The sequence below is a fragment of the Piliocolobus tephrosceles genome, chromosome 10 (assembly GCF_002776525.5).
Source record: "Piliocolobus tephrosceles isolate RC106 chromosome 10, ASM277652v3, whole genome shotgun sequence".
Taxonomy (NCBI): domain Eukaryota; kingdom Metazoa; phylum Chordata; class Mammalia; order Primates; family Cercopithecidae; genus Piliocolobus; species Piliocolobus tephrosceles.
This window is the reverse complement of record NC_045443.1, coordinates 48,053,803-48,080,588: the sequence shown is the minus strand read 5'-3', so window position 1 is coordinate 48,080,588 and position 26,786 is coordinate 48,053,803. Positions and strand designations below refer to the sequence as shown.

The 26,786-nt window shown below is 39.4% G+C and overlaps 1 protein-coding gene across 1 annotated transcript in view; it reads right to left on the bottom strand.

Moving 5' to 3' along the window:
- The window catches only part of TMPRSS12 (transmembrane serine protease 12), a 45,783-nt gene that overhangs the window by 5,378 nt on the left and 13,619 nt on the right, over window positions 1–26,786 (bottom strand). The window contains exon 3 of the mRNA XM_023211136.2: window positions 24,144–24,412. Coding sequence (XP_023066904.1) covers window positions 24,144–24,412 — 269 coding nt within the window. The remainder of the gene's footprint in view (window positions 1–24,143; window positions 24,413–26,786) is intronic.

Sequence of the window (26,786 nt, the reverse complement as noted above, 5' to 3'; positions counted from 1 at the left end):
ATAGTATTCCATGGTGTATATGTGCCACATGTTCTTAATCCAGTCTATCATTGATGGACATTTGGGTTGGTTCCAAGTCTTTGCTATTGTGAATAGTGCCACAATAAACATACGTGTGTGTGTGTCTTTATAGCAGCATGACTTATAATCCTTTGAGTATACACCCAGTAATGGGATGGCTGGGTCAAATGGTATTTCTAGTTATAGATCCTTGAGGAATTGCCACACTGTCTTCCACAGTGGTTGAACTAGGTTACAGTCCCACCAACAGTGTAAAAGTCTTCCTATTTCTCCACATCCTCTGCAGCACCTGTTGTTTCCTGACTTTTTAATGATCGCCATTGTAACTGGTGTGAGATGGTATCTCATTGTGGTTTTGATTTGCATTTCTCTGATGGTCAGTGATGATGAGCATTTTTTCATGTGTCGGCTGCATAAATGTCTTCTTTTGAGAAGTGTCTGTTTATATCCTTTGCCCACTTTTTGATGGTTTTTTTTTTTTCCTTGTAAATTTGTTTGAGTTCTTCGTAGATTCTGGATATTAGCCCTTTGTCAGATGAGTAGATTGCAAAGATTTTCTCCCATTCTCTAGGTTACCTGTTCACTCTGATGGTAGTTTCTTTTGCTGTGCAGAAGCTCTTTAGTTTAATTAGATCCCATTTGTCAGTTTTGACTTTTGCTGCCATTGCTTTTGGTGTTTTAGACATAAAGTCCTTGCCCATGCCTATGTCCTGAATGGTATTGCCTAGGTTTTCTTCTAGGGTTTTTATGGTTTTAGATCTAACATTTAAGTCTTTAATCCATCTTGAATTAATTTTTGTATAAGGTGTAAGGAAGGGATCCAGTTTCAACTTTCTAAATACGGCTAGCCAGTTTTCCCAGCACCGTTTATTAAATAGGGAATCCTTTCCCCATTTCTTATTTTTGTCAGGTTTGTCAAAGATCAGATGGTTGTAGATATGTAGTATTATATTTGAGGGCTCTGTTCTGTTCCATTGATCTATATCTCTGTTTTGGTACCAGTACCATGCTATTTTGGTTACTGTAGCCTTGTAGTATAGTTTGAAGTCAGGTAGCATGATGTCTCCAGCTTTGCTCTGTTGGCTTAGGATTGTCTTGGCAATGTGGGCTCTTTTGTTCTGAGTTCTGGTTTTTTATTTTTGAAAAAACCTAATTACTAATTCAATTCCTTTACACTTTATAGGACTATAGAAGATTTCCATTTCTTGTTTGGTCAGTTTTGGTTAGTTACCATTTTCATATTTAGTCAATGTATTATTTTGGGCTAGTTACCATTTTCATATTTAGTCAATTTGTTAATTTCAGTTTTGGTTGTTTACAAAGGAATTTATTCATTTTGTCTAATTACTAAAATTTACAATATAACATTTTAAAAAGTACTGTGCTATATGTTAGTTCATAATATTAATTCGTTTTTGTGCCTTCTTTCCTTTTGCCGTCAGTCTTACCAGTGGTTTGTTGTTTTTTCAGAAAACTGGATTTTGGCTTGTTGGTTTTCTCTTTTCTATTTTCTATTCATTAATTGCTGTGCTTCCCTTTATTTCTTTATTTCTGCTTTCTATGGGTTTAGAATGTTCTGTCTTTTTTTAGTCTCCCTTCAAGACCCCTTCATAGTAGCTGAGACTACAGACATGCACCACCATGCCTGGCTGTAATATTCTTTTTTTTTTTTTTTTTTTTAGAGAGAGATGGGGTCTTGCTCTGTTGCCCAGGCTGATGTTGAACTCCTGGGCCCAAGCAATTCTCCCACATTGGCCTCCCAGAGTGTTGGGATTACAGGTGTGAACCACTGTGCTTGGCCACTGCAATGTTTATTTAAATTTTTAAAAAGTTAGACTTTGAATTCACAGTGTTCAGACTTTATTCTTCAATACTAGGTCAAATATTTGCTCTTCCATATGATTCAAACTATATACATATATATTTTTTGAGGTGGAATCTCAGCCTGTTGCCCAGGCTGGAGTGCAGTGGCGTGATCTTGGCTCACTGCAACCTCCACCTCCCGGGTTCAAGTGATTCTCCTGCTCCAGCCTCCCAAGTAGCTAGGATTACAGGCTCGTGCCACCACGCCCACCTAATTTTTTGTATTTTTAGTAGAGATGGGGTTTCACCATGTTGGCCAGGCTGATCTCGAATTCCTGTCCTCGTGATCCACCCATCTCGGCCTCCCAAAGTGCTGGGATTACAGGCCTGAGCCACCACACCCAGTCTCAAATTAAAAATATATATATTTCTAAAACTTTAAATTTTATGTTTTACCTCTATCTGCAGCTGTCAAGTTTTACTATGTACCATATACATTATTGTTCAATTCTAAGTATTTAAAATTATTATGATTTCCTCTTTGACATGAGTCATTTAGTAGTTTTGAATTCTCCAAATGTGTGATGTTAAAAAGCTTACCCTTTTGTCATTTTTTTACAGCTTTATCAGAGTTTAATTTACATAACATGTAATTGTATGTACCAATGCAGTTGAATGATTTCTGGTAAATTTATACTAGCACCACAATCCAATTTTAGAGTATTTCCTTCACCTCACAGAGTCCTCCTATGCTCACTTGTAATCAGTTCCCAGTGCCAGCCCCACCTTTAAGAAATGACTGGCTGGGCACAGTGGCTTACTCCTATAGTCCCAGCACTTTGGGAGGCTGAGGCGGGCAGATTACCTGAGGTCAGCAGTTCGAGACCAGCCTGACCAACATGGAGAAACCCCGTCTCTACTAAAAATACAAAAAATTAGCCAGGCATGGTGGTGCATGCTTGTAATCCCAGCTACTCGGGAGGCTGAGGCAGGAGAATCGCTTGAACCTGGGAGAAGGAGGTTGTGGTGAGCTGAGATCGCGCCATTGCACTCCAGCCTGGTCAACAAGAGAAAAACCCTTGTCTCAAAAAAAAAAAAAAAAAAAGACTGATTTCTGTCTCTATAGGTTTGCCTTTTCTTGAAATTTTGTATAAATGGAATCATATATTTGTAGTCTTTTTGTATACAGCTTCCTTCATTTAGCCGTATACCAATGTTTTCAAGGTTCATCTATTTTGCAGGATAGTTTTCTTCCTTTTTGTTGTTGGATAGTGTTTTGTTGAACAGATATATCATATTTTGTATATCCATTCACTAGTTGGTGGACTTTGGATTGTTTCCAGTTTGGTGAGTTATTAGTTATGCTATGATGAGCATTCTTTTTTTTTTCAGATGGCGTCTCGATCTGTCACCCAAACTGGAGTACAGTGGCCGGATCTCAGCTCACTGCAAGCTCCGCCTTTCGGGTTCACGCCATTCTCCTGCCTCAGCCTCCTGAGTAACTGGGACTATAGGCGCCCGCCACCTCGCCCGGCTAGTTTTTTGTAATTTTTTAGTAGAGATGGGGTTTTACTGGGTTAGCCAGGATGGTCTCGATCTCCTGACCTTGTGATCTGCCCGTCTTGGCCTCCCAAAGTGCTGAGATTACAGGCTTGAGCCACCGCACCTGGCCTATGATGAGCATTCTTAAGTTTTTGTGTGGACATGTTTTCATTTGTCTTTGGTAGATATCCAGGAATGGAATTGCTAGGTCATATGGTAACTATGCTTAACACAGTAAGTGCATATTTAACTTTTCAAGGAACTGTCAAACTGTTTTCCTAAGTGGCTTTACCATTTTACATTCTCCTCAGCAATGTATAAGGGTTCCAGTTTCTCCACATCCTTGCTAACACTTGATTTGTTAGTCTTTTGGATTATAATCATTCTAGTAGTTGCATAGTGGCATCTCATTGAGGTTTCAAGGATATTAACATAAATATATATTTGAAATGAGGTCTTGCTGTGTCACCCATGCTGGAGTGCAGTACAGTGATCATAGCTCACTGCAGCCTTGAGCTCCTAGGCTCAAGTGACCCTCCTGTGTTAGCCTCTCAAGTAGCTGGGACTACAGGCACGTACCACTGTGCCTAGCTAATTATTATTATTATTATTATTATTTTTTTTTTTTTTGAGACGGAGTCTCGCTCTGTCGCCCAGGCTGGAGTGCAGTGGTCGGATCTCAGCTCACTGCAAGCTCCGCCTCCCGGGTTCACGCCATTCTCCTGCCTCAGCCTCCCGAGTAGCTGGGACTACAGGCGCCGGCCACCTCGCCCGGCTAGTTTTTTTGTATTTTTTAGTAGAGATGGGGTTTCACCATGTAAGCCAGGATGGTCTCGATCTCCCGACCTCGTGATCCGCCCGTCTCGGCCTCCCAAAGTGCTGGGATTACAGGCGTGAGCCACCGCGCCCGGCCCCTAGCTAATTTTTATAGCAACGAGATCTTGCTTTGTTGTTCAGGCTGGTCTCAAACTCCTGGCTGCAAGTGATCCTTTCACCTTGGCCTCCCAAAGCACTGAGATTACAGGTGTGAGCCACTGTACCCAGCCAGTGTTAACAGTTTTTCATGTACTATTAGCCATTTGTATATCTACCTTGGTGAAACATGTTTTCAAATCTTTTTTGTTTCTGCAAACACTATGGTGACTTACCTTTTCAAATCTTTATCCAACTTATTTTTTATTTTTTTGACGCAGGCTCTTGTTTTGTTGCTCAGGCTGGAGTGCAGTGACACAATCACAGCTCAACCTCATGGGCCTCAAACGATCCTCCCACTTCAGTCTCCTGAGTAGCCGGGACTACAGGCCTATGCCACCATGCCCTGCTCATTTTTTGGTATTTTTTTAGAGACGGAGTTTTACCATGTTGCCCAGGCTGGTCTCAAACTCCTGAGCTCAAGCGATCCACCTGCCTCAGACTCCCATAGTTTAGGGATTACAGGCGTTAGCCACTTTGCCTAGCCTTAAAACAAATTTTTCTTTACAAATTCTCGTTAATGATAACAATTCACACGACTACTTCCAACCTTATTTTCTAGTCTGACCCTTCTTAATAAACCACATATTTTACTTTACATCATTTTGGTTCAGGGAGTCCAATAAAATTATTAATTTCATATTGAAATGAAAATGCATGCAACAAAAACTTAATAAGGAAAGGGTTTTCAGAATGATAATAATATGTCAAATTAGCATTTACATTCCTGGCAAAAAGCCAGTTGGTTATGATGTATTATCATGTTTTATACACTGCTGGAGATATTTGCAGCTCTTTTTCCATTGATTTTCTTAATGGTAGCTTTTGAAGAGGATATATGTTTAAATTTTGATGAAGTCCAATTTATCATTTTTATTTTTATTAATGGTTGTGCTTTTAGTGTCGTAAGAAATCACTGCCTAACCCAACGACTCAAAGACTTTTCTCTTTGCTTTTTCTCTAGAAGTCTTACCACTGTAGCTCTTATACTTAGGTCTGTGATCCTTTTGAGTTAATTATTTCTCTAAGTCTCTTTGTGCTCCTAAAACATATCATAGACTGCTTATAAACAGTTGCTTAATAAACAACAGGAATTTATTTCTCACAGTTCTGGATGCTGAAATTGAAGATCAAGGCACTGGCAGAATCGGTGTCTGATTAGGGCCATTTTCTGGTTCATAAATTGTGACTTCCAGCTGTATCCTTACGTGATGGAAGGGCAAGGCAGTTCTTTGGCACCTCTTTTATAAGGGCGCCAATCTCGCTGATGAGAGCTCTGCCCTCTCATAAGGCCCTACCTCCTAATAGCATCACCTTGGGAGTTAGGATTTCAACATATGAATTTTGGATGGACACAAACGTTCAGATTGTACCACTATTTAATACAGTATGGAGCAAAACTCCGAGGTTTTTTTTTTTTTTGGTGGCGTAAGGATATCCGGTTGTCCTAGCATAGTTTGTTGAAAAGATTGTTTTCCATCATATTGTCTTGGCACTGTTGTGAAAATCAATTGGCCATAAATACAAGAGGTTTTTTTCCCCTCTGTGTTGTGTTCCATTAATCTACAGTCCATCTTTTAAACATTACGTTTTTTTTAGAGATGGTCTCGTGTTACCCAAGACTGGAGTGCAGTGGCATGATCACGACTCACTGAAGCCTCAAACTCTTGGGCTCAAGTGATCTTCCTGCCTCAACCCTCCAAGTAGCTGGGACTGTGGCTGCACACCACCACACCTGGTTTATTTTTATTTTTGCAGAGATCGGGGCTCACCGTATTGCATAGGCTGGTCTTTAAATTCCTGGGCTCAGGCGATTCTCCTGCCTTGGTCTCCCAAAATGCTGGGATTACAGGCATGAACCACCACTCCCAGCCTCTACAGGTCTGTCTTTACACCAATGTGTTATTGCTGTAGTTATATAATATGTTTTGAAATCAGATAGTGTAACTCCTTCGGTTTTTTTTTTTCCCCAAAACAATTTTGGCTATTCTAGATCCCTTGCCTTTCCATATACATTTTAGGATTGGCTTGTTAGTTTGCATGAAAAATCCAACTGGCATTTTATAGGCCAATCTGTGAATAATTGCCTTATTAACAACATTGAGCCTTCTCACCCATGAATGTAGTATGAGTCTCCATTTATTTTAGGTCTTCTTTAATTTCTCTAAGTAACGTTTTTGTAGTTTTCATTGTACAAATCTTATACATCTTTTGTTAAATCTGTTCCTAATTATTCATTATTTTAAATGCTATTATCAGCTGGGTGCGGTGGCTAATGTCTGTAATCCCAGCACTTTGGGAGGCTGAGGCAGGCGGATCATTTGAGGCCAGGAGTTTGAGACCAGCCTGGCCAATATGGTGAAATCCCCTCTCTACTAAAAATACAAAACTTAGCCGGGCATGGTGGCGCATACCTGTAATCCCAGCTACTCGGGAGGCTGAGGCATGAGAATCACTTAAACCTGGGAGGTGGAGATTGCACTGAGCTGAGATTGCACCATTGCACTCCAGCCTGGGTGAAAGAGTGAGACTCTGTCTCAAAAAATAAAAATAAATAAATAAATGCTATTATGAATAGAATTGTGTTCTTAAATTTTGTTTTCAGATAGTTTATTGTGAGTATAGATGTATGACTGATTTTTCCTGTAACCTCAATGAACTTGTTTTACTAGATTGTTTTGTAGATTCCTTAAGCATTTCTACATTTACAGAATCATGTCATCTGTGAATAAAGTTTCCCTTTTTGATTTCCAATTTGTGTGCCTTTAATGTCTTTTTCTTGCCTCTTGCACTGGCTAAAATCCTTGCTGTGTTCCTGATTTTACAGGGAAAGCGTTCATTATTTTACCATTAAGTAGGATGGTTAGCTTATTCTTTATAGATGCTCTTCATCAGTTTAAGCTTCCTTCTATTGCTATTTCTGTTTTTAAAAAAATAATTTCAACTTTTATTTTAGATTCAGGAGATACGTGTTACCTAGATATATGCCTGATACTGAGATTTTGGGTACTATTGATCTTGTCACCCAGGGCATAATTGAATACATATACTGAGCATAGTACCCCCAGATTAGTTTTTTGGCCCTTGGCCCCCTCCCTCCCATCCTCTTCTAGTAGTCCCTGGTGTCTTTTGTGACCACCTTTATGTTCATGAGTACCCACTATTTACCTCCCACTTGTAAGTGAGAACGTGCAGTATTTGGTTTTCTGTTCCTGTGTTAATTCACTTAGGATAATGGCTTCCAACTCCATTCACGCTGCTGCAAAGGACATGATTCTGCTTTTTTTTATGGCTGTATAGTATTCTATGGTGCATATGTACCACACTTTCTTTATCCAGTCTATTGTTGATGGGCACCTTGGTTGATTCCATGTCTTTGCTATTGCAAATAGTGCTGCGATGAACACAGGAGTGCATGCGTCTTCTTGGTAGAATGATTTATATTCCTTTGGATATATACACAGTAATAGGATTGCTGGGTCCAGTGGTGATTCTGGTTTAAATTCTTTGAGAAATCTCCAAACTGCTTTCCACAGAGGCGGAACTAATTTCTATTCCCACCAGTAGTGTGTAAGCATTCCTTTCTCTCGGAAGCCTTGGCAGCATGTGTTTTTGGCTTTTTAACAACAGCCATTCTGACTGGTGTGAGATAGTATCTCATTGTGGTTTTGATTTGCATTTCTCTGATGATTAGTGATGTTGAACATTTTTTCATATGTTGTTGGCTGCTTGTATGTCTTTTGAGAAGTATCCGTTCATGTCTTTTGCCCATTTTTTAATGGGATTAATTGGTTTTTGGCCTGTTCAATTGTTTAAGTTCCTTACAGATTCCGGATATTAGACCTTTGTAGGATACATAGCTTGCAAGTATTTTCTCTCATTCTGTAGGTTGTCTGTTTTCTCTGTTGATAGTTTCTATTGCTGTGCAGAAAATTTTCAGTTTAATTAGTTCCCACTTGTCAATTTTTATTTTTGTTGCAGTTGCTTTTGAGGACCTAGTCATAAACTCTTTCCCAAGGTCAATGTCCAGAATGGCATTTCTTGGGTTTTCTTCTAGGATTCTTATAGCTTGAGGTCTTACGTTTGAATCTTTAACCCATTTTGAGTTAATTTTTGCATATGGTGATAGGATAGAGGTCTGGTTTCATTCTTCTGCATATGGCTAGCCAGCTATCCCAGCACCATTTATTGTACAGGGAGTTCTTTCCCCATTGACTTTGTTAAAGATCAGATGGTGTGTGGCTTTATTTCTGGGATGTCTATTCTGTTCTATTGGTCTATGTGTCTGTTTTTGTAACAATACGATGCTGTTTTAGTTACTGTAGTCTTTTTTTTTTTGAGATGGAGTCTTGCTCTGTCGCCCAGGCTCAAATACAGTGGCATGATCTCAGCTCACTGCAACCTCCCCTCCCAGGTTCAAGCGATTCTCCTGCCTCAGCCTCCCAAGTAGCTGGGATTGGAGCTGTGCACCACCATGCCCTGCTAATTTTTGTATTTTTAGAGATGGGGTTGGAACCATATTGGCCAGGCTGGTCTCAAACTCCTGACCACAAGTGATCTGCCCACCTCGGCCTCCCAAAGTGTTGGGATTATAGGCAAGAGTCACCATGCCCAGTGTTACTGTAGTCTTATAGTATAGTTTAAAGTTGGGTAATGTGATGTTTCCAGCTTTGTTCTTTTTGCTTAAGATTGCCTTGGCTATTTGGGCTCTTTTTGGTTTCCATATACATTTTAGAATAGTTTTTTCTAGTCCTGTGAAAAAATGACATTGGTAGCTTGATAGGAATATCACTGAATCTACAGATTGATTTGGGCAGTATGGACGTTTTAATGATATTGATTTTTCCTATGAACATGGAATGTATTCCCATTTTTCTGTGTCATCTATGATTTCTTTCAGCAGTGTTTTGCAGTTCTTCTTAGAGAGATCTTTCGCCTCCTTGGTTAGATGTATTCCTATGAGGTTTTTTTTTTGTTGTTGTTGTTGTTGCTTGTTTGTTTTTTGTTTTTTGTTTGGCATGTGTGGTTATTGTAAATGATACCGCATTCTTGATTTGGCTCTCAACTTGAATGTTATTGATGTATAGAAATGCTACTGATTTTCGTACATTTATTTTGTATCCTGGAACTTTACTGAAGTCATTTATCAGTTCCAGGAACCTTTAGGTGGAGTCTTTAGGGTTTTCTAGAATCATACTATCAGTGAAGACAGATAGTTTGGCTTCTTTTCCTATTTGGGTACCTTTTATTTCTTTCTCTTGCCTGATTGCTATGGCTAGGACTTCTTATTGCGATTTCTTTTGAGAATTTTTAAACTTAGACTGGTGTTGGAGTTTATCAAATACATTTTCCACATCATTCGCAGTGATCTTGTCATTTTTATCTTTTTTAATATAGGCTTTATTTTATTGATTTTCAGATGTAAAACCAACCTTGCATTTTTGGAAGAAATTCCACTAGGTAGTGTACATAATCCTTTTTTATATGTTGCTGTATTCAGTTTGCTAACATTTTGTTGATGATTTTTGAGTCTATATTCATGAAAGCTGTTTCTCTGTAGTTTTCTTGTAATGTCTTTGGTTTGGTGTCACGATAATAATACTAGGCTTACATAACTACCTGGGAAATACTCCCTTCTCCTCTATTTTCTGAGTGTGTAATATTAGAACTATCTCTTCCTTAAATATTTTATATAATTCACCTGTGAAGTCAACTGGGCTTGGGTTTTTTTTAAATGGGAAGACTTTAAATTGCTAATTTTATTTATTTATTTATTTATTTATTTATTTATTTATTTATTTGAGACAGAGTCTTGCTGTGTTGCCCAGGCTGGAGTGCAGTTTACGCCATTCTCCCGCCTCAGCCTCCCAGTAGCTGGGACTATAGGCGCCCGCCACCTTGCCCAGCAGTTTTTTTGTGTTTTTAGTAGAGACGGGGTTTCACCATGTTAGCCAAGATGGTCTCGATCTCCTGCCCTCGTGATCCACCCGCCTCGGCCTCCCAAAGTGCTGGGATTATAGGCTTGAGCCACCGCGCCCGGCTACTAATTATATTTATGTACTTGTTACAAGTCTATTCAGATATTCGTTTCTTCTTGAGCCAGTTATCGTAATTTTTTTCCTTTTAGGAATTTATTATTGTTACTAAAATTTGACCATTTATGTGTAACAAATATAATGTTAATCAGTATTTAAATACTTCTCCTGAATAATACAGGGAACTGAAACCACTTTGACTCTGATCACCCCTCCTGAAATACCTGCCTTCCCCCCACAACTTAGACATTATTTTTAATAATTCCAAGGTTTCTGTCTTGCCACTACTGACATTTTGGGCCAAACAATTCTTTGTTTGGGAGATGGGAGAACTATACTGTGCATTGAAGGATGTTAGGCAGATACCAGTAGCAAATTTATCCCTTGCCTAGTTTTAACATCCAAAAATTTTCTCCAAATATGTTACCAAATGTTCCCTGGGGGCAAAATTATGCCCAAGTGAGAACAACTGTTGTGTACAGACACTGTTTATTTACATTTACCTATATATTATCCATGTCTTTTTCTGTTTCTTCTTACATCTTATACCTCCCTTTTAGCATCATTTACTTTCTTTCTGATATTTCTTTTACTTCGTTGGTGAAAGACTGTTTGGTAGTAAATTCACTTTTTGCTCACAGATATTCTTGAATGATACTTTTGCTGGATATACAATTGTAGGCTCATAGTTATTTTCTCTCAGCATTTTGAAGATATTTCATTGTCTTTTGACTTTCTTTTCTATTTTATTTATTTTTCCACAGCTTATTGGGGTACAGGTGGTGTTTGGTTACAAGAATAAATTCTTTAGTGGTGATTTGTGAGATTTTGGTGCAACCATCACCTGAGCAGTATACACTGCACCCTATTTGTAGACTTTTATCCCTCGCCTCCCTCCCACCCTTTCCCCTGAATCCCCAAAGTCCATTGTATCATTCATATGCCTTTGCATCATCATAGCTTAGCTCCCACATATCAGTGAGAATATATGTTTGGTTTTCCATTCCTGAATTACTTCACTTAGAATAATAGTCTCCAATCTCATCCAGGTCGCTGCGAATGCTGTTAATTCATTCCTTTTTATGGCTGAGTAGTATTCCCTCATATATATATATATGTGTGTGTGTGTGTATATATATATACAGTTTCTTTATCCACTAGTTGATTGATGGGCATTTGGGTTGGTTCCACGATTCTGCAATTGCTAATTGTGCTGCTATAAATATGTGCGTGCAAGTTTCTTTTTTGTATCATGACTTCTTTTCCTCTGGGTAGATACCTAGTAGTGGGATTGCTGGATCAAATGGCAGTTCTACTTTTAGTTCTGTAAGGAATCTCCACACTGTTTTCCATAGTGGCTGTGCTAGTTCACATTCCCATCAGCAGTGTGGAAGCATTCCCTGATTACTGCATCCATGCCAACATCTACTGTTTTTTGTTTTTGTTTTTTTTAAAATTTTTTGACTATGGCCATTCTTGAAGGAGTAAGGTGGTATTGCATTGTGGTTTTGATTTGCATTTCCCTGATCATTAGTGATGTTGAGCATTTTTACATGTTCTTTGGCCATTTATATATCTTCTTTTGAGAATTGCCTATTCATGTCCTTAACCCACTTTTTGATGGGATTTTTTTTTTCTTGCTAATTTGTCTGAGTTTGTGGCAGATTCTGGATATTAGTCCTTTGTCAGATGTATAGATTGTGAAGATTTTCTCCCACCCTGTGGGTTGTCTGTTTACTCTGCTGACTGTTCCTTTTGCCATGCAAACGCTCTTTAATTAAGTCCCAGCTATTTATCTTTGTTTTTATTGCATTTGCTTTTGGGTTCTTAGTCATGAAATCCTTGCCTAAGCCAATGTCTAGAAGGGTTTTTCCAGTGTTGTCTTCTAGAATTTTTATACTTTCAGGTCTTAGATTTAAGTCCTTAATCCATCTTGAGTTGATTTTTGTATAAAGCAGGCAACAAGAATCCAGTTTCATTTTCCTACGTGTGGCTAGCCAATTATTCCAGCACCATTTGTTGAAAAGGGTGTCTTTTCCCTATTTTATGTTTTTGTTGGCTTTGTTGAAGATCAGTTGGTTGTAAGTATTTGGGTTTATTTCTGGGTTCTCTATTCTGTTCCATTGGTCTATGTGCCTATTTTTATACCAGTACCATGCTGTTTTGGTGACAATGGATTTATAGCATAGTTTGAAATCAGGTCGTATGATGCCTCCAGATTTGTTCTGTTTGCTTAGTCTTGCTGTGGCTATACGGGCTCTTTTTTGGTTCCATATGAATTTTAGAATTGTTTTTTATAATTCTGTAAAGAATGATGGTGGTATTTTGATGGGGATTGCATTGAATTTGTAGATTGCTTTTGACTGTATGGTCATTTTCACAATATTGACTCTACCCATCCATAAGCATGGGATGTGTTTCCATTTGTTTGTGTCATCTATGATTTCTTTGAGTAGTGTTTTGTAGTTTTCCCTGTAGAGGTCTTTTGCCTCCTTTGTTAGGTATATTCCTAAGTATTTCATTTTTTTGCAACTATCATAAAAAGGGTTGAGTTCTTGATTTGATTCTCTGCTGTTAGTATATAGGAGAGCTACTGATTTGTGTACATTAATCTTGCATCCGGAAACTTTGCTGAATTTTTTTGTTTTGTTTTGTTTTTTGTTTTTTGAGAGGGAGTCTCATTCTGTCGCCCAGGCTGGAGCTCAGTGACACAATCTCGGCTCACTGCAATCTCTGCCTCCTGGGCTCACACCATTCTCCTGCCTCAGCCTCCCGAGTAGCTGGGACTACAGGCACCTGCCACCATGCCCGGCTAATTTTTTGTATTTTTTAGCGGAGACGGGGTTTCACCATGTTAGCCAGGATGGTCTCAATCTCCTGACCTCATGATCTGCCTGCCTCGGCCTCCTAAAGTACTGGAATTACAGGCGTGAGCCACCATGCCCGGCCTTGCTGTATTCTTTTATCAGTTCTAGGAGCTTTCTGGAGGAGTCTTTAGGGTTTTCAAAATGATCATATTGTCAGCAAACAGTGACACTTTGACTTCCTCTGTACTGATTTGGAGGCTCTTTATTTTTTTCTCTTGTCTGATTGCTCAGGCTAGGACTTCCAGTACTATGTTGAAGAGGAGAGGTGAGAGTGGGCATCCTTGTCTTGTTCCAGTTCTCAGAGGGAATGCTTTCAACTTTTCCCCATTCAGTATTGTGTTGGTTGTGGGTTTGTCATAGATGGCTTTTATTACATTGAGGTATATCCCTTGTATGCTGATTTTGCTGAGAGTTTTAATCATAAAGGGATGCTGGATTTTGCCAAATGCCTTTTCTGCATCTATTGAGAAGATCATGTGATTTTTGTTTTTAATTCTGTGCATGTAGTGTATCACATTTATTGACTTGTGTATGTTAAACCATCCCTGCATCCCTGGTGTGAAACCCACTTGATCATGATGGATTATCTTTTTTTTTTTTTTGAGATGGAATCTCCCTCTGTCGCCCAGGCTGCAGTGCAGTGGCACAATCTTGGCTCACTGCAACCTCCGCCTCCTGGGTTCAAGCGATTCTCCTGCCTTAGCGCCCTGAGTAGCTGGGAGTCTCCCTCTGTCACCCAGGCTGGAGTGCAGTGGCACGATCTCAGCTCACTGCAACCTCTGCCTCCTGGGTTCAAGCAGTTCTCCTGCCTCTGCCTCCCAAGTAGCTGGGACTACAGGTGCCTGCCACCATGCCCAGCTAAGTTTTCTAATTTTAGTAGAGACAGGGTTTCACCAAGTTAGCCAGGCTGGTCTCAAACTCCTGACCTCAGGTGATCTGCCCACCTTGGCCTCCCAAAGTACTGCGATTACAGGTGTGAGCCACTGTGTCCAGCAGGTGGATTGTCTTTTGGATATGTTGTTGGATTTTGTTAGCTAGTATTTTGTTAAGGGTTTTAGCATCTATGTTAATCAGGAATAGTGGTCTGTAGTTTTCTTTTTTGGTTATGTCCTTTCCTGGTTTTGGTATTAGGGTGATGCTGGCTTCATAGAAAGAATTAGGGAGGGCTCTCTCTTTATCTTGTGGAATAGTGTCAAAAGGATTGGTAGCAATTTTTCTTTGAATGTCTGGTAGAATTCTGCCGTGAATCCATCTGATCTTGGATTTTTATGGTTGGTAATTTTTAAATTACCATTTTAATCTGGCTGCTTGTTATTGGTCTGTTCAGGGTATCTATTTCTTCTTGGTTTAAGCTAGGAGGGTTGTATTTTTCCAGGAATTTATCCACCTCTTCTAGGTTTTCTAGTTTATGTGTGTAAAGGTGTTCATGGTAGCACTGAATGATCTTTTATATTTCTGTGGTGTCAGTTGTAATATCTCCTCTTACGTTTCTTATTGAGGTTATTTGGATTTTCTCTCTTCTTTTCTTGGTTAATCTTGCTAATGGCCTATCAATTTTATTTATGTTTTCAATGAACCAACTTTTTGTTTCATTTATCTTTTGTATTCTTTTTGTTTCAATTTCATTTAGTTCTGCTCTGACCTTGGTTATTTCCTTTCTTCTGCTGGATTTGGGTTTTTTTTTTTTTTTCTTGTTTCTCTAGTTCCTTGAGGTATGACCTTAGAATGTCAGTTTGTGTCCTTTCAGTCTTTTTGATGTAGGCATTTAGGGTTATGAACTTTCCTCTTAGAACCACCTTTGCTGTATTTCAGAGGTTTTGATAGGTTGCATCATTATTGTCATTCAGTTTGAAGACTTTTTAAATTTCCATCTTGATTTTGTTTTTGACCCAGTGATTATTCAGGAGCAAGTTATTTAATTTCCATATATTTTCATGGTTTTGAAAGTTCCTTTTGGAGCTGATTTCCAGTTTTATTCCACTGTGGTCCAAGAGAGTTCTTGATATAATTTCAATTTTCTTAAATTTATTGAGGCTCATTATGTGGCCTATCAGATGGTCTATTTTGGAGAAAGTTCCATGCAGTGTTGAATATAATGTGTATTCTGCAGTTGTTGGATGCTATGTTCTGTATCTGTCTGTTAAGTCTATTTGTTCCAAGGCATAGTTTAAATCCATTGTTTCTTTGTTGACTTTCTGTCTTGATGACTTGTCTAGTGCTGTCAGTGGAATATTGAGGTCCACTGTTGCTGTTTATCTCATTTCTTAGGTCTATTAGTAATTGTTTTATAAATGTGGGAACTCCAGTGTTAGGTGCATATATGTTTAAGATTGTGATATTTTCCTGTTGGACAAGGCCTTTTACCATTATAGAATGTTCCTCTTTGTCTTTTTTTTTCTTTTCTTTTTTCTTTTTCTTTTGTGATGAAGTCTCACTTTGTTGCCCAGGCTGGAGTAAAATAATTCAGGAAGTTAGTTATTAAGCTAATCTGGGAGGCATCAGAGAAAGGCGAAGCCCAATGCAAGGAAATCCAAGGTTCCTTCTTATTTGGGTAGGCTCTGTCAGAGGGAAAGTCTAGGGCTGAAGGCTGTTGTTTACATTCTTTTATCCCATTGAGTGTTCCTTTGATGTAGTACTCTCGCCCACCCTTTCCTATGGATGTGGCTTCCTGAGAACCGAGCTGCAGTGATTGTTATCTTTCTTCTGGGTCTAGCCACCTAGCCTAGTCTACCAGGCTCTGGGCTGGTACTGGGGGCTGTCTGCACAGAGTCCCGTGATGTGAACCATCTATGGGTCTCTCAGCCATGAGTACCAGCACCTGTTCCAGTGGAGATGGCAGGGAGTTGAAATAGACTCTGTAAAGGTTCTTAGCTTTGGTGGTTTAATGTCCTATTTTTTTGCTGGTTGACCTCCTGCTGGGAGGTGGTGCTTTCCAGAGAGCATCAGCTGTGGTATTATAGAGAGGAACAAGTTGTGGGCAGGGCCCTAGAACGCCCAAAAGTATATGCCCTTTGTCTTCAGCAACCAGGGTGGGTAGGGAAGGACCATCAGATGGGGCAGGGCTAGGCATATCTGAGCTCAGATTCTCCTTGGGTGGGTCTTCCTGAGGCCGCTGTGGGGGATGGGGGTGAGATTCCCAGGTCAATGGAGTTGTATACTGAGAGTGATTATGGCTGCCTCTGCTGAGTCATGCAGGTTGTCTGGGAAGTAGGGGGAAGCCGGCAATCACAGGACTCATCCAGCTCCCACACAGTCCGAAGGGCCAGTCTTACTCCCACCATGCCCCTCAACAGCACCAAGTCTGTTTCCAGACAGTGGGTGAGCAGGGCTAAGAACTTGCCCCAGGCTACCCACCTCTCAGAGTATTTGAGGTGTCTCCCAGGTCCTGCAGGAGCAGTCTGCTTCCTTCAGAGGCGTCTGTGGTTGTCTTGGGATTCTTGGTTTATTCCTGTAGTCATTCTGGAGCTAAAATTAATGATGCCAGCCTCCACATGCTGCTCTGTCCATCCAAGTTAGAGCTGCAATCTAGTTCTGCCTCCCGTCTGCCATGATGATCTGAATAATCAGCCCTGCAGTCTGTACAGAAGCTCCACATTGGAGCTGCAATCTAGTTCTGCCTCCCATCCACCATGATAATCTGAATAATCAATTCTGCAGTCTGTACTCAAGCCATGTTTCTTGAGAGTAGGCCTCAAGAAACCTACAATCATGGCAGAAGGCAAAGGGGAGACAAGCACATCTTCACATGGCAACAGGAGAGTGTGTCTTTTGGCTTCCATTATTGCTATTGAGAAGTTTTCTGAAAACTAATCTGTAATTCTATTATAAGGATTTTGCTTTTATCTCTGGTTACATTTCAGATCTTCTTTTTTTGTTGTTGTTGTTCAACTTCAGTATAATGTATGAAAGGGGATTGTGTTTTGTTTTGGCTAATATTGTGCTTATTAATATTTTATCTGGATTCATGTCTTTCATCAGTTTTTAAGAAATTTCAACCCAAATCCATTGAATATTGCCTCTCCTCTATCCCCTTTATTCCTTCCTCTCTGGCACTCTCATTAGATGTCTATTAGATTTTCTCATTCTATCTTTCTTATACCTTATTTCATGATTTTCTCTTTTTTTCCCTCTGTGCTACAGTCTAGGAAGTTCCTTCAGCTATATCTTCTGGTTCACAAATCCTCTCTTTAGCTGTGTCTAATACAATATCTAGTTTATCCAGTGAGGTTTTTTTTTGTTTGTTTGTTTGTTTTTGAGACAGAGTCTTGCTCTTGTTACCCACGCTGGAGTGCAAAGGTGCAATCTTGGCTCACTACAACCTCTGCCTCCTGGGTTCAAGTGATTCTTCTGCCTCAGCCTCCCGAGTAGCTGGGATTACAGGCACCCACTACCACACCTGGCTAATTTTTTGTATTTTTAGTAGAGATGGGGTTTCACCATGTTGGCCAGGCTGGTCTCAAATTCCTGATCTCAGGTGATCCACCTGCCTCAGCTTCCCAAAGTACTGGGATTACAGGTGTGAGCCATCGTGCCCTGCCTAGCCAATGAATTTTAAATGTTAGCAATTACTTTTTTCATTTTTAAAGATTCTGATTCTCCTTTAAATGTACCTAGTCCCTCTAAATAGTCTATTGCTCATTTTTAATTCTACCTTTTACTTCTTTAAACAAGTTACATACTTTTTTTATTCTATACCTAAAAATCTGAAGTCCTTGGGAGGCATAATATGTTTGTTGTTTCTGTTATCTTTCACTATTAATGGTTTGTTTCCTTATGTGTTTGGTGATCTTTGAATTGATATTTGGTTGATTTTAATCTGTGGGATCTTAAGTGCTTCTAAACTTTAGCCCATTGAATTAATTTCAGTTATTATATTTAATTATATTAGATATGTATGTTAAATATATTAATGATTTGTGATCTTTTTATTGTAATCCATTCAATTTCATTGAAACTTTATCTGGTTATATTCTTTGAGGCCTTAGATGAAGTTGGGTTTCTATATAAATAATTTGCATTTGATTTTGTCAGGATCAAATCTTGGGATGTTACTAAGCTAGAATCTGTTTTAAACTAAATTCTCAGCTTGAAGTTTTGCAGTCTACTCAGTGTTACTCTGGATAGCAAATCCATGTGAGTGGTATTTATAGTTATACATTTGGGGGAGAGGAAATTTCTAGGTTTTCCCCCTTCCATTACGCAGTTTTCCTAGTAAACATGGGGATGGCGATAGGAGGTGAGGATGTGTTGGTTACATGTGGTTCATTTAAAAAGCTTTTTATTTTAAAATAATTCTGGAGTTATTGGAAGTTGCAAAGATAGCACCGAGAAGTCAAGTGTACTTTTTTTTTTTTTTTTTTTTTTTGAGACGGAGTCTTGCTCTGTCGCCCAAGCTGGAGTGCAGTGGCCGGATCTCAGCTCACTGCAAGCTCCGCCTCCCGGGTTTATGCCATTCTCTTGCCTCAGCCTCCGGAGTAGCTGGGACTACAGGCGCCCGCCACCTCGCCCAGCTAGTTTTTTGTATTTTTAGTAGAGACAGGGTTTCACCGTGTTAGCCAGGATGGTCTCGATCTCCTGACCTCGTGATCCGCCCGTCTCGGCCTCCCAAAGTGCTGGGATTACAGGCTTGAGCCACCGCGCCCGGCCAAGTGTACTTTTTATGCAATTTCCTACAACGGTTACATCTCTGTCACTGAAATACAATATCAAAATCTGGAGACTGATGGCCAGGCACGGTGGCTTATGCCTGTAATCCCAGGACTTTGGGAGGCTGAGGTGGGCGGATCATGAGGTCAGGAGGTCGAGACCATCCTGGCTAACAAGGTGAAACCCTGTCTCTACTAAAAATACAAAAAAAAAAAAAAAATAGCCAGGTGTGGTGGCGGGCACCTGTAGTCCCAGCAACTCCAGAGGCCAAGGCAGGAAAATGGCATGAACTCGGCAGGTGGAGCCTGCAGTGAGCTAAGATTGTCCCACTGCACTCCAGACTGGGCAACAGAACGAGACTCCGTCTCAAAAAAAAAGAAAAAAACTGGAGACTGACATTAATACAATGTGTGTGTAGATTCATGAAACTATCACAAAAAAACAGGGTATGGAGTTATTCCATCAGGACAAAAATCTCCTTCTTGCTACCTAACCTTCTTAACCCTAGCAACTATTAATCTATTCTCTGTCTACTTAATTTTGTCATTTCATTGTTATATACTTGGAATCATAGTATATGACATTTTAAAATTGGCTTCTTTTCACTCAACATAATGCCCTTGTCCATCTAACTTGTTGCATGTATCAATAGTTCATACCTTTTAACTGCTTAGTCGTATTCTATGGTAAGGCTATACTAGTTTATTTAAGCATTCTCCTATTGAAGGACATTTTGGTTGTTTTTAGTTTTTGGCTTTTACAAATAAAGCTTTCATGAACATCTGTAAATAGGTTTTTTGTGTGTACATTTGTATTTCTCTGGGATAAATGTCTAGGGGTATAATTCTTGGCTCATGTGGTAAGTGTATGTTCACATGTATGTTTTTAAGAAACTGTATGTCTGTTTTTTGGTGTATACATGTTTAGCATTGCTATGTCTTCTTGGTGGACTGACCCTTTTATTATTACGTAATGTGTCTCACCATCTTGTAATCTTCTTTGCTCTAAAGTCTACTTTATCTGATATTTATATAGCCATTCCTACTTTCTCTTTTTTCCATTCCAGCTTCTTTTTTTGTCTGGATACAGGGTCTTACTCTGTTACCTAGGCTGGAGTGCAGCGGTGCCATCATAGCTCACCATAACCTCAAACTCCTGGGCTCAAGTGATCCTCCCGCATAGCTGGGACTACAGACGTGCACTACCGTACCTGGCTAATTTTTTGTTTTTATTTTTGTAGAGATGAGTTCTCCCTATGTTGCTCAGGCTGGTCTTGAACTCCTGGCCTCAAGCAATCCTCCCACCTCAGCCCCTCAAAGTGCTAGGATTACAGGTGTAATCCAGCTTTCTTTTGATTAATGTAGCCATGTGTATTTTCCCCCTCCTTTTTTTTAACCTACATAGATCACATTTGAAGTATACTATATATATAAGAACAAGTGGGTGCAGTGGCTCACACCTGTAGTCCCAGCACTTTGGGAGGCCAAAGTGGGCAAATCACTTGAGGCCAGGAGTTTTGAGACCAGTCTGACCAACATGGCAAAATTCCGTCTGCAATAAAAATACAAAAATTAACTGGGTGTGGTGGTGCACCCCTGTAATCCCAGCTACTTGAGAGGCTGAGGCACAAGAATTGTTTGAATCCAGGAGGCAGAGGATGCAGTGACCTGAGATTGCGTCACCACCCTCCAGCCTGCGTGACAGAGCAAGACTCTGTCTAAAAAAAAAAAAAAAAGAAGAAGAAGAAAAAGAAAAAAATTATATGCTGGGTCATGAGTGTGACTCATTTTTAAAATATAGCCATGGGACAGACTCCAGCTTTGTGGTGTCTTCCCTACTTCCCAACTTGGACAAGTTTGTTCTTTAACCATCTCCTTCCAAGCCCCTTGAGACCACTGAAATCAATATTAAAAGTTAACATTTTGGCAAATACTCTCAAGATCAAAGTTAACTTCTGTGTTCCAGTTCCCTCTCTAAGTTTCTATTTCACACTGAGTCCTTAACCTATGTATTCTTCCTCTTTAATAGTTTTCAGTGGGGAACTTGGTATGTACCTATAATCTACCATGTTCTGAAGAACTAATTTAATTCTCAAAACAACTCTGTGATGGGTATCATTGCTCTCACTTTAAAGATCATGGAACGGTATGACATTGTGAAAGATGATATATTAGGCCAGGCACGCCTGGCTCATGCCTGTAATCCCAGCACTTTGGGAGGCTGAGGTGGGCGGATCACGAGGTCAGGAGATCAAGACCATCCTGGCCAACGTGGAGAAACCCTGTCTCTACTAAAATACAAAAAATTAGCCAGGTGTGGTGGCACGTGACTGTAGTCCCAGCTACTCGGGAGGCTGAGGCAGGGGAATCGCTTGAACCCAGGAGGCGAAGGTTGCAGTGAGCTGAGACTGTGCCACTGTACTCTACCCTGGAGACAGAGCAAGACTCCCTCTCAAAGGAAAAAATATATATATATATAATTAATAATATAGTGGAAATACGTGAGATTTGCAACAGGCAGAAATGGGCTTGAATTCTGACTTTATCATTTAGTTATTTTATTAGTTCAAGCAACTTATTTAACCTCTTTAAGCTTTATTTTACTCATTTATTTTATAGCATTTTCTACAGTGTTAATGGGGGTATTAAATGAGATAATGCATTGCAATGCTTAGCATTTTAGTAAGTACCTGGCCCTAAACAAATGGTAGTTGCTTCTATTATTGTTGTTGTAATTGTTATTAAAGAGTCAATAACATGCCCATGGTCATTCAGCTAGCACATGGTGGCAGGCTGGGACTCAGAATTAAGTCTGTGATTCTAAAGCCCGTGTTCCTTTCCCTACACCACGTTGCTTTCCTTACACCATGTTGCTTTCCTTATCTTCCTTAAAAAGTATTGACAGATGGAAAAAAAGAAAAATAATAATTCGCAGGTCTTTCATACATTTATCTACTTCCTAGCTAAATAATCCACAATTATTTAAATGGCTAGGGCCTGTGGGGAATAGGAAGAAAACAGGAGTCTTATACTTAACCTCATATATTCCTAACTGGACTATGATTTCCTCAAGAGCAGTTTAATGTAGTTATCAAATATTCAGGCTTTAAAATAAAAGAGACTTGGATTTGAGTCCCAGCTTCTTAACCTCTAAGATTCTCAATTACTGGTCTGTTAAATGGGGTAAAAATAACATTAACTCCCTCTTAGGAATATTGGGGGCATAAGATAAAGTAGTATATTTAAAACAGGACCCAGGACAGGCATGGTGCTCATGCCTATAAACTCAGCTACTCAGGAGACTGAAGCAGCTGGATTGCTTGAGGCCAGGAGTTTGAGACCAGCCTGGGCAACACAGCAAGACCGTCTCTTAAAAAAAAACAAACAAAAACTGGGCACAATGGCTTATACCTGTAATCTCAGCACTTTAGGAGGCTGAGGCAGGAGGATTTCTTAAGGCCAGGAGTTCAAGACCAGTCTAGGAAACATGGCAAGACCCTGTCTCTACAAAAAAATGAAACAATTAGCTGGGCATGGTGGCACATGCCTGTAGTCCCACCTACTTGGGAGGTTGAGGCAGGAGGATTACTTGAGACCAGGAGGTCAAGGTTACAGTGAGCCATGATCGTGCCACTGCACTCCAGCCTAGGTGACAGAGCAAGACCCTGTCTCTTAAAAAAAAAAATGAACATACATATATATACATACATAATACATTTGAAAAAGCTGGGTGTGCTGGCACGTGCCTGGAGTCCCAGCTATGGAGAGGCTGAAGCGGGAGAATTGCTTGAGCCCAGGAGCTTGAGGCTGTAGTGAGCTATAATTACACCATTGCACTCCAGCCTGAGTGACAGAGTGAGACCACCATCTCTAAAAAAAAAGTGTTTTAAATAACAACAAGAACAAAAACAAGACCTGAAACTTGGTAAATGCTCCCAAATGGTAGCTCTTATTACCAAAGACAAAGAGACTATGTCGTCTATGTTTTTATTCCTCCCATTAGTTCAGTCAGTTAACATTTAGTGCCCCTATGTACACCAAAAAAATATATTGCAATCAGCTTGCCTGATACCAAACAAGGCATTAAATTAAAAGGAAACTAAATATGATTCCTCATAGCCTGAAGCTTATTACTTAAGATAGAGAATCCTGCTGCAGAGCTGGCTTCATAATCTGTGAGTTCAAACTATAGAAACACTTGGAACTATCATTCTATCTTAACGTTCAAGTATCTTGGCATGTACAACCAGAGAAAGTCTCTATTTCTGCTTTGGAAGAGAATTTTCTCTCCCCTCTCACAAGGAAAAACAGATCCCTCAAAAAGTTGTTTTCAGTGTTTTATAAGAACCGATAATACTTTTCAATCTCATGGCATAAAGTGATAAAAAGATAATATATAGAAACACAGTCAGGCATCACTTAATGATGGAGAACATTCTGAGAAATACATCGTTAGGCAATTTTGTTGTTGTGCAACCATGATAGAGTGCACTTACATAAACCTAGATGGTATAGTCTGCTGCACACCTAGGGTATATGGCATAGTCTTTTACTCCAGGCTACACGCCTGTTCAGCTGTACTCAATATTGTAGACAACTGTGATACAGGAGTAAGCATTTGTATACCTAAGCACAGAAAAGGTACAGTAGGTCGGGCTTGGTGGCGCATGCCTGTAATCCCAACACTTTGGGAGGCTGAGATGGGTGGATCACAGGAGGCCAGGAGTTCAAGACCAGCCTGGCCAATATGGTGAAATGCTGTCTTTACTAAAAATAGAAAAATTAGCTGAATGCTGGGTGTGGTGGCTCATGCCTGTAATCCCAGCACTTTGGGAGGCTGAGGTAGGCAGATCACCTGAGGTTGGGAGTTCAAGACCAGCCTGACCAACATGGAGAAACCCTGTCTCTACTAAAAATACAAAAATTAGCAGGGCATGGTGGCACATGACTGTAATCCCAGCTACTTGGGAGGGAGGTGAACCTGGGAGGTGGAGGCTTGAACCTGGGAGGTGGAGGCTGCAGTGAGCCGAGATCGTGCCACTGCACTCCATCCTGGGCAACAGAACGAGACTGTCTGGAAAAAAAAAAAAAAGGTACAGTAAAAATATGGAAAAATAATCTTATAGACCACCATCGTGTGTGTGGTCTGTCATTAACCTAAAGGTCACTATGTGGCACATGACTGTATATAAAAGATTTGACCTTCCTCTGCACATCATCAGGAAAATGTGTATCAGTAAAATTCAGACCATAATTACCTTCTTCTTTTGTTCTTCCCCAGCCACTTATAAAACACTTTGTGTTTCCGTCCAGGATTTGGAAAACATCAAAAGGTAGGCAAATAGGCTGAATATAGTCATTATACTTCACTGCTTTTTTTAAGTGAAAAAGTGCAATATCATTTACATAAGATTCCAAAATGAAGTTTGGATGAATAATGATTGCTTTAATTTTTATCTTCTTGGTATAAGGATGGTGCCCATGTATATTATTAGTTCCAATCACAGCTCTCCACATTAAAGGATCGCTGAAAGAAAGTAAACATTCTTATTATAAACATCTTTATTTAGCTAAGTACATATTCTTAACCTCCCACTAGTTTTTTTCTCATGTTAGATTAATAATAAAAAACTTTAATTCCAGTTTCATGTGACATGAAATATTAAATAACACAAATATCATGATCTAGGGAAGCAGAAAAAGACCAATGGGACAGAAAATTCAGAAACAGATTCAAGTACATGAGAATTTAATATGTTATTAAGGCAGCATTTTTTACCAATGGACAAAATAATGAATTATTCAGTATGTGGTACTGGGGCAACTAGCTGTTTGAAAAGAGAAATAAAATTAGATCCCTGAAATAACACTAAACACCAAAATAAACTCCAAATGGATTAAATATTTAAATGTACAAATCTTTTTAATAAAGAGTTCCTATCTTTCAGAGATACCCAAAGTGGTATGTCTGAGTTTTGCTTCAAAATAATTGGAGGGAGAATGGTGAGGGTATAGGTGAAACAAGATCAGGTATCAGTTGATAACAGGAAGCTGGGTGATGGGTACATGGGAGTTCACTAAAATATTTCCTCTAGTTTTATAATTTTTTTGAAGCTTACTGGAATGAAACATTTGGGTATTAACTTATTATGTGAATGAAAAAACTAAACCAGAGCCAGGTGCAGTGACTCACACCTGTAATCCCAGCACTTTGGGAAGCCGAGGTGGGTGGATCACGAGGTCAGGAGATTGAGACCATCCTGGCTAACATGGTGAAACCCCGTCTCTACTAAAAATACAAAAAATAAATAAATAAATAAAAATTAGCTGGGCGTGGTGGCAGGCACCTGTAGTCCCAGCTGTTTGGGAGGCTGAGGCAGGAGAATGGTGTGAACCCGGGAGGTGGAGCTTGCAGTGAGCCAAGATCGCGCCACTGCACTCTAGCCTGGGCAACAGAGTGAGACTCCGTCTCAAAAACAAACAAACAAACAAACAAAAAAACAGAAAAAAAATATAGATGAATATATAACATTGACACAAGAAAGGATTTGATAAAGCATGATATTAAAGGTAAAAACAAGAAGCAACTAATGGATCTTGGCCATCTTAAAAAAGCAAGCAAACAAGCAAGCAAAAAACCAAACCCAAAACAAGTGAAACAATTAAAACCACAAGAGGTTAACAGTAGTTAACATCTGGAATCGAATTCGGAAGGAGGAACTTTCACTTTATACACTGTTGCTTACAGATAACTTTTCATCCTTCAAATTGGCAATGTTTATGTGAGTGCGCACGTGTGTGTGTGTGTGTGTGTGTGTGTGTGTTCGATGATAATACTCAGTGCAGACCAGTTAGAGGAACAAGGGTACTCTTACTCATGACAGAAAGTGTAAATAGATGGGCAATTTGGCAACATGTATCAATAGCCTAAAAAAGCTGCATTACATTTGACTCTGCAATTCTACTTCCTAGAATTTATCCCAAAGAAATAAAAGATGAACACAAAAATTTAGCTATAAAAATATTTACCACAGAAATTTTGGCACATCTACAAAGTGGAATACAGGAGCAAAATAGATATGTTGACACGGAAAAATGCTTATGTTATGTAATTTAATGAAAAAGGCTATTTCACAGTTTAGCTATATAAGCCTGTTATATAAAATAATTTGCATATATGGCTAGAAAAATCTAGAAGACTATGTAACAAAAAACAGCTATTATTTCTAGGAAATGCAATAAATGATTTTTATTTTTTCTCATTTCTATTTTCTCATTTTCTTACATTAAATATGTTCTAGGCCGGGCATGGTGACTCACGCCTGTAATCCCAACACTTTGAGAGGCCGAGACAGGCAGATTGCTTGAGCCCAGGAGTTTGAGCCCACCCTGGGCAACATGACAAAACCCTGTCTCTATAAAAAATACAAAAATTAGCCGGATGTGATGGCACATGCCTGTAGTCCTACCTACTTGAGAGGCAAAGGTGGGAGGATTGATTCAGCCCAGGAGGTTAAGGCTGCAGTGAGCCATGACTATGCCACTGCTCTCAAGCCTGAGCAACAGAGTGAGACCCTGTCTCAAAAACAAAAAACAAAACAAAACAAAACAAAAAACCAAAAATGTTCTACTTGTTTTTTTTTTTTTTTTAAATATAAAACTGAACATACACTTATCATTTGACAAGGTAGTCTCACTCTTGGGTATTTACAGAAGTGAAATGAAAACCTAGATTCACACAAATGTTTATAGTGGCTTTACTCATAATTGACCAAACTGGAAACAAATATCCTTTAAGAGTAGATGGATTAACAAACAGTGGTACGTTCATATGTATTTGGCCACTCTTGCTTTGTTATAAAGAAATACTTGAGGCTGGGTAATTTATAAAGAAAAGAGGT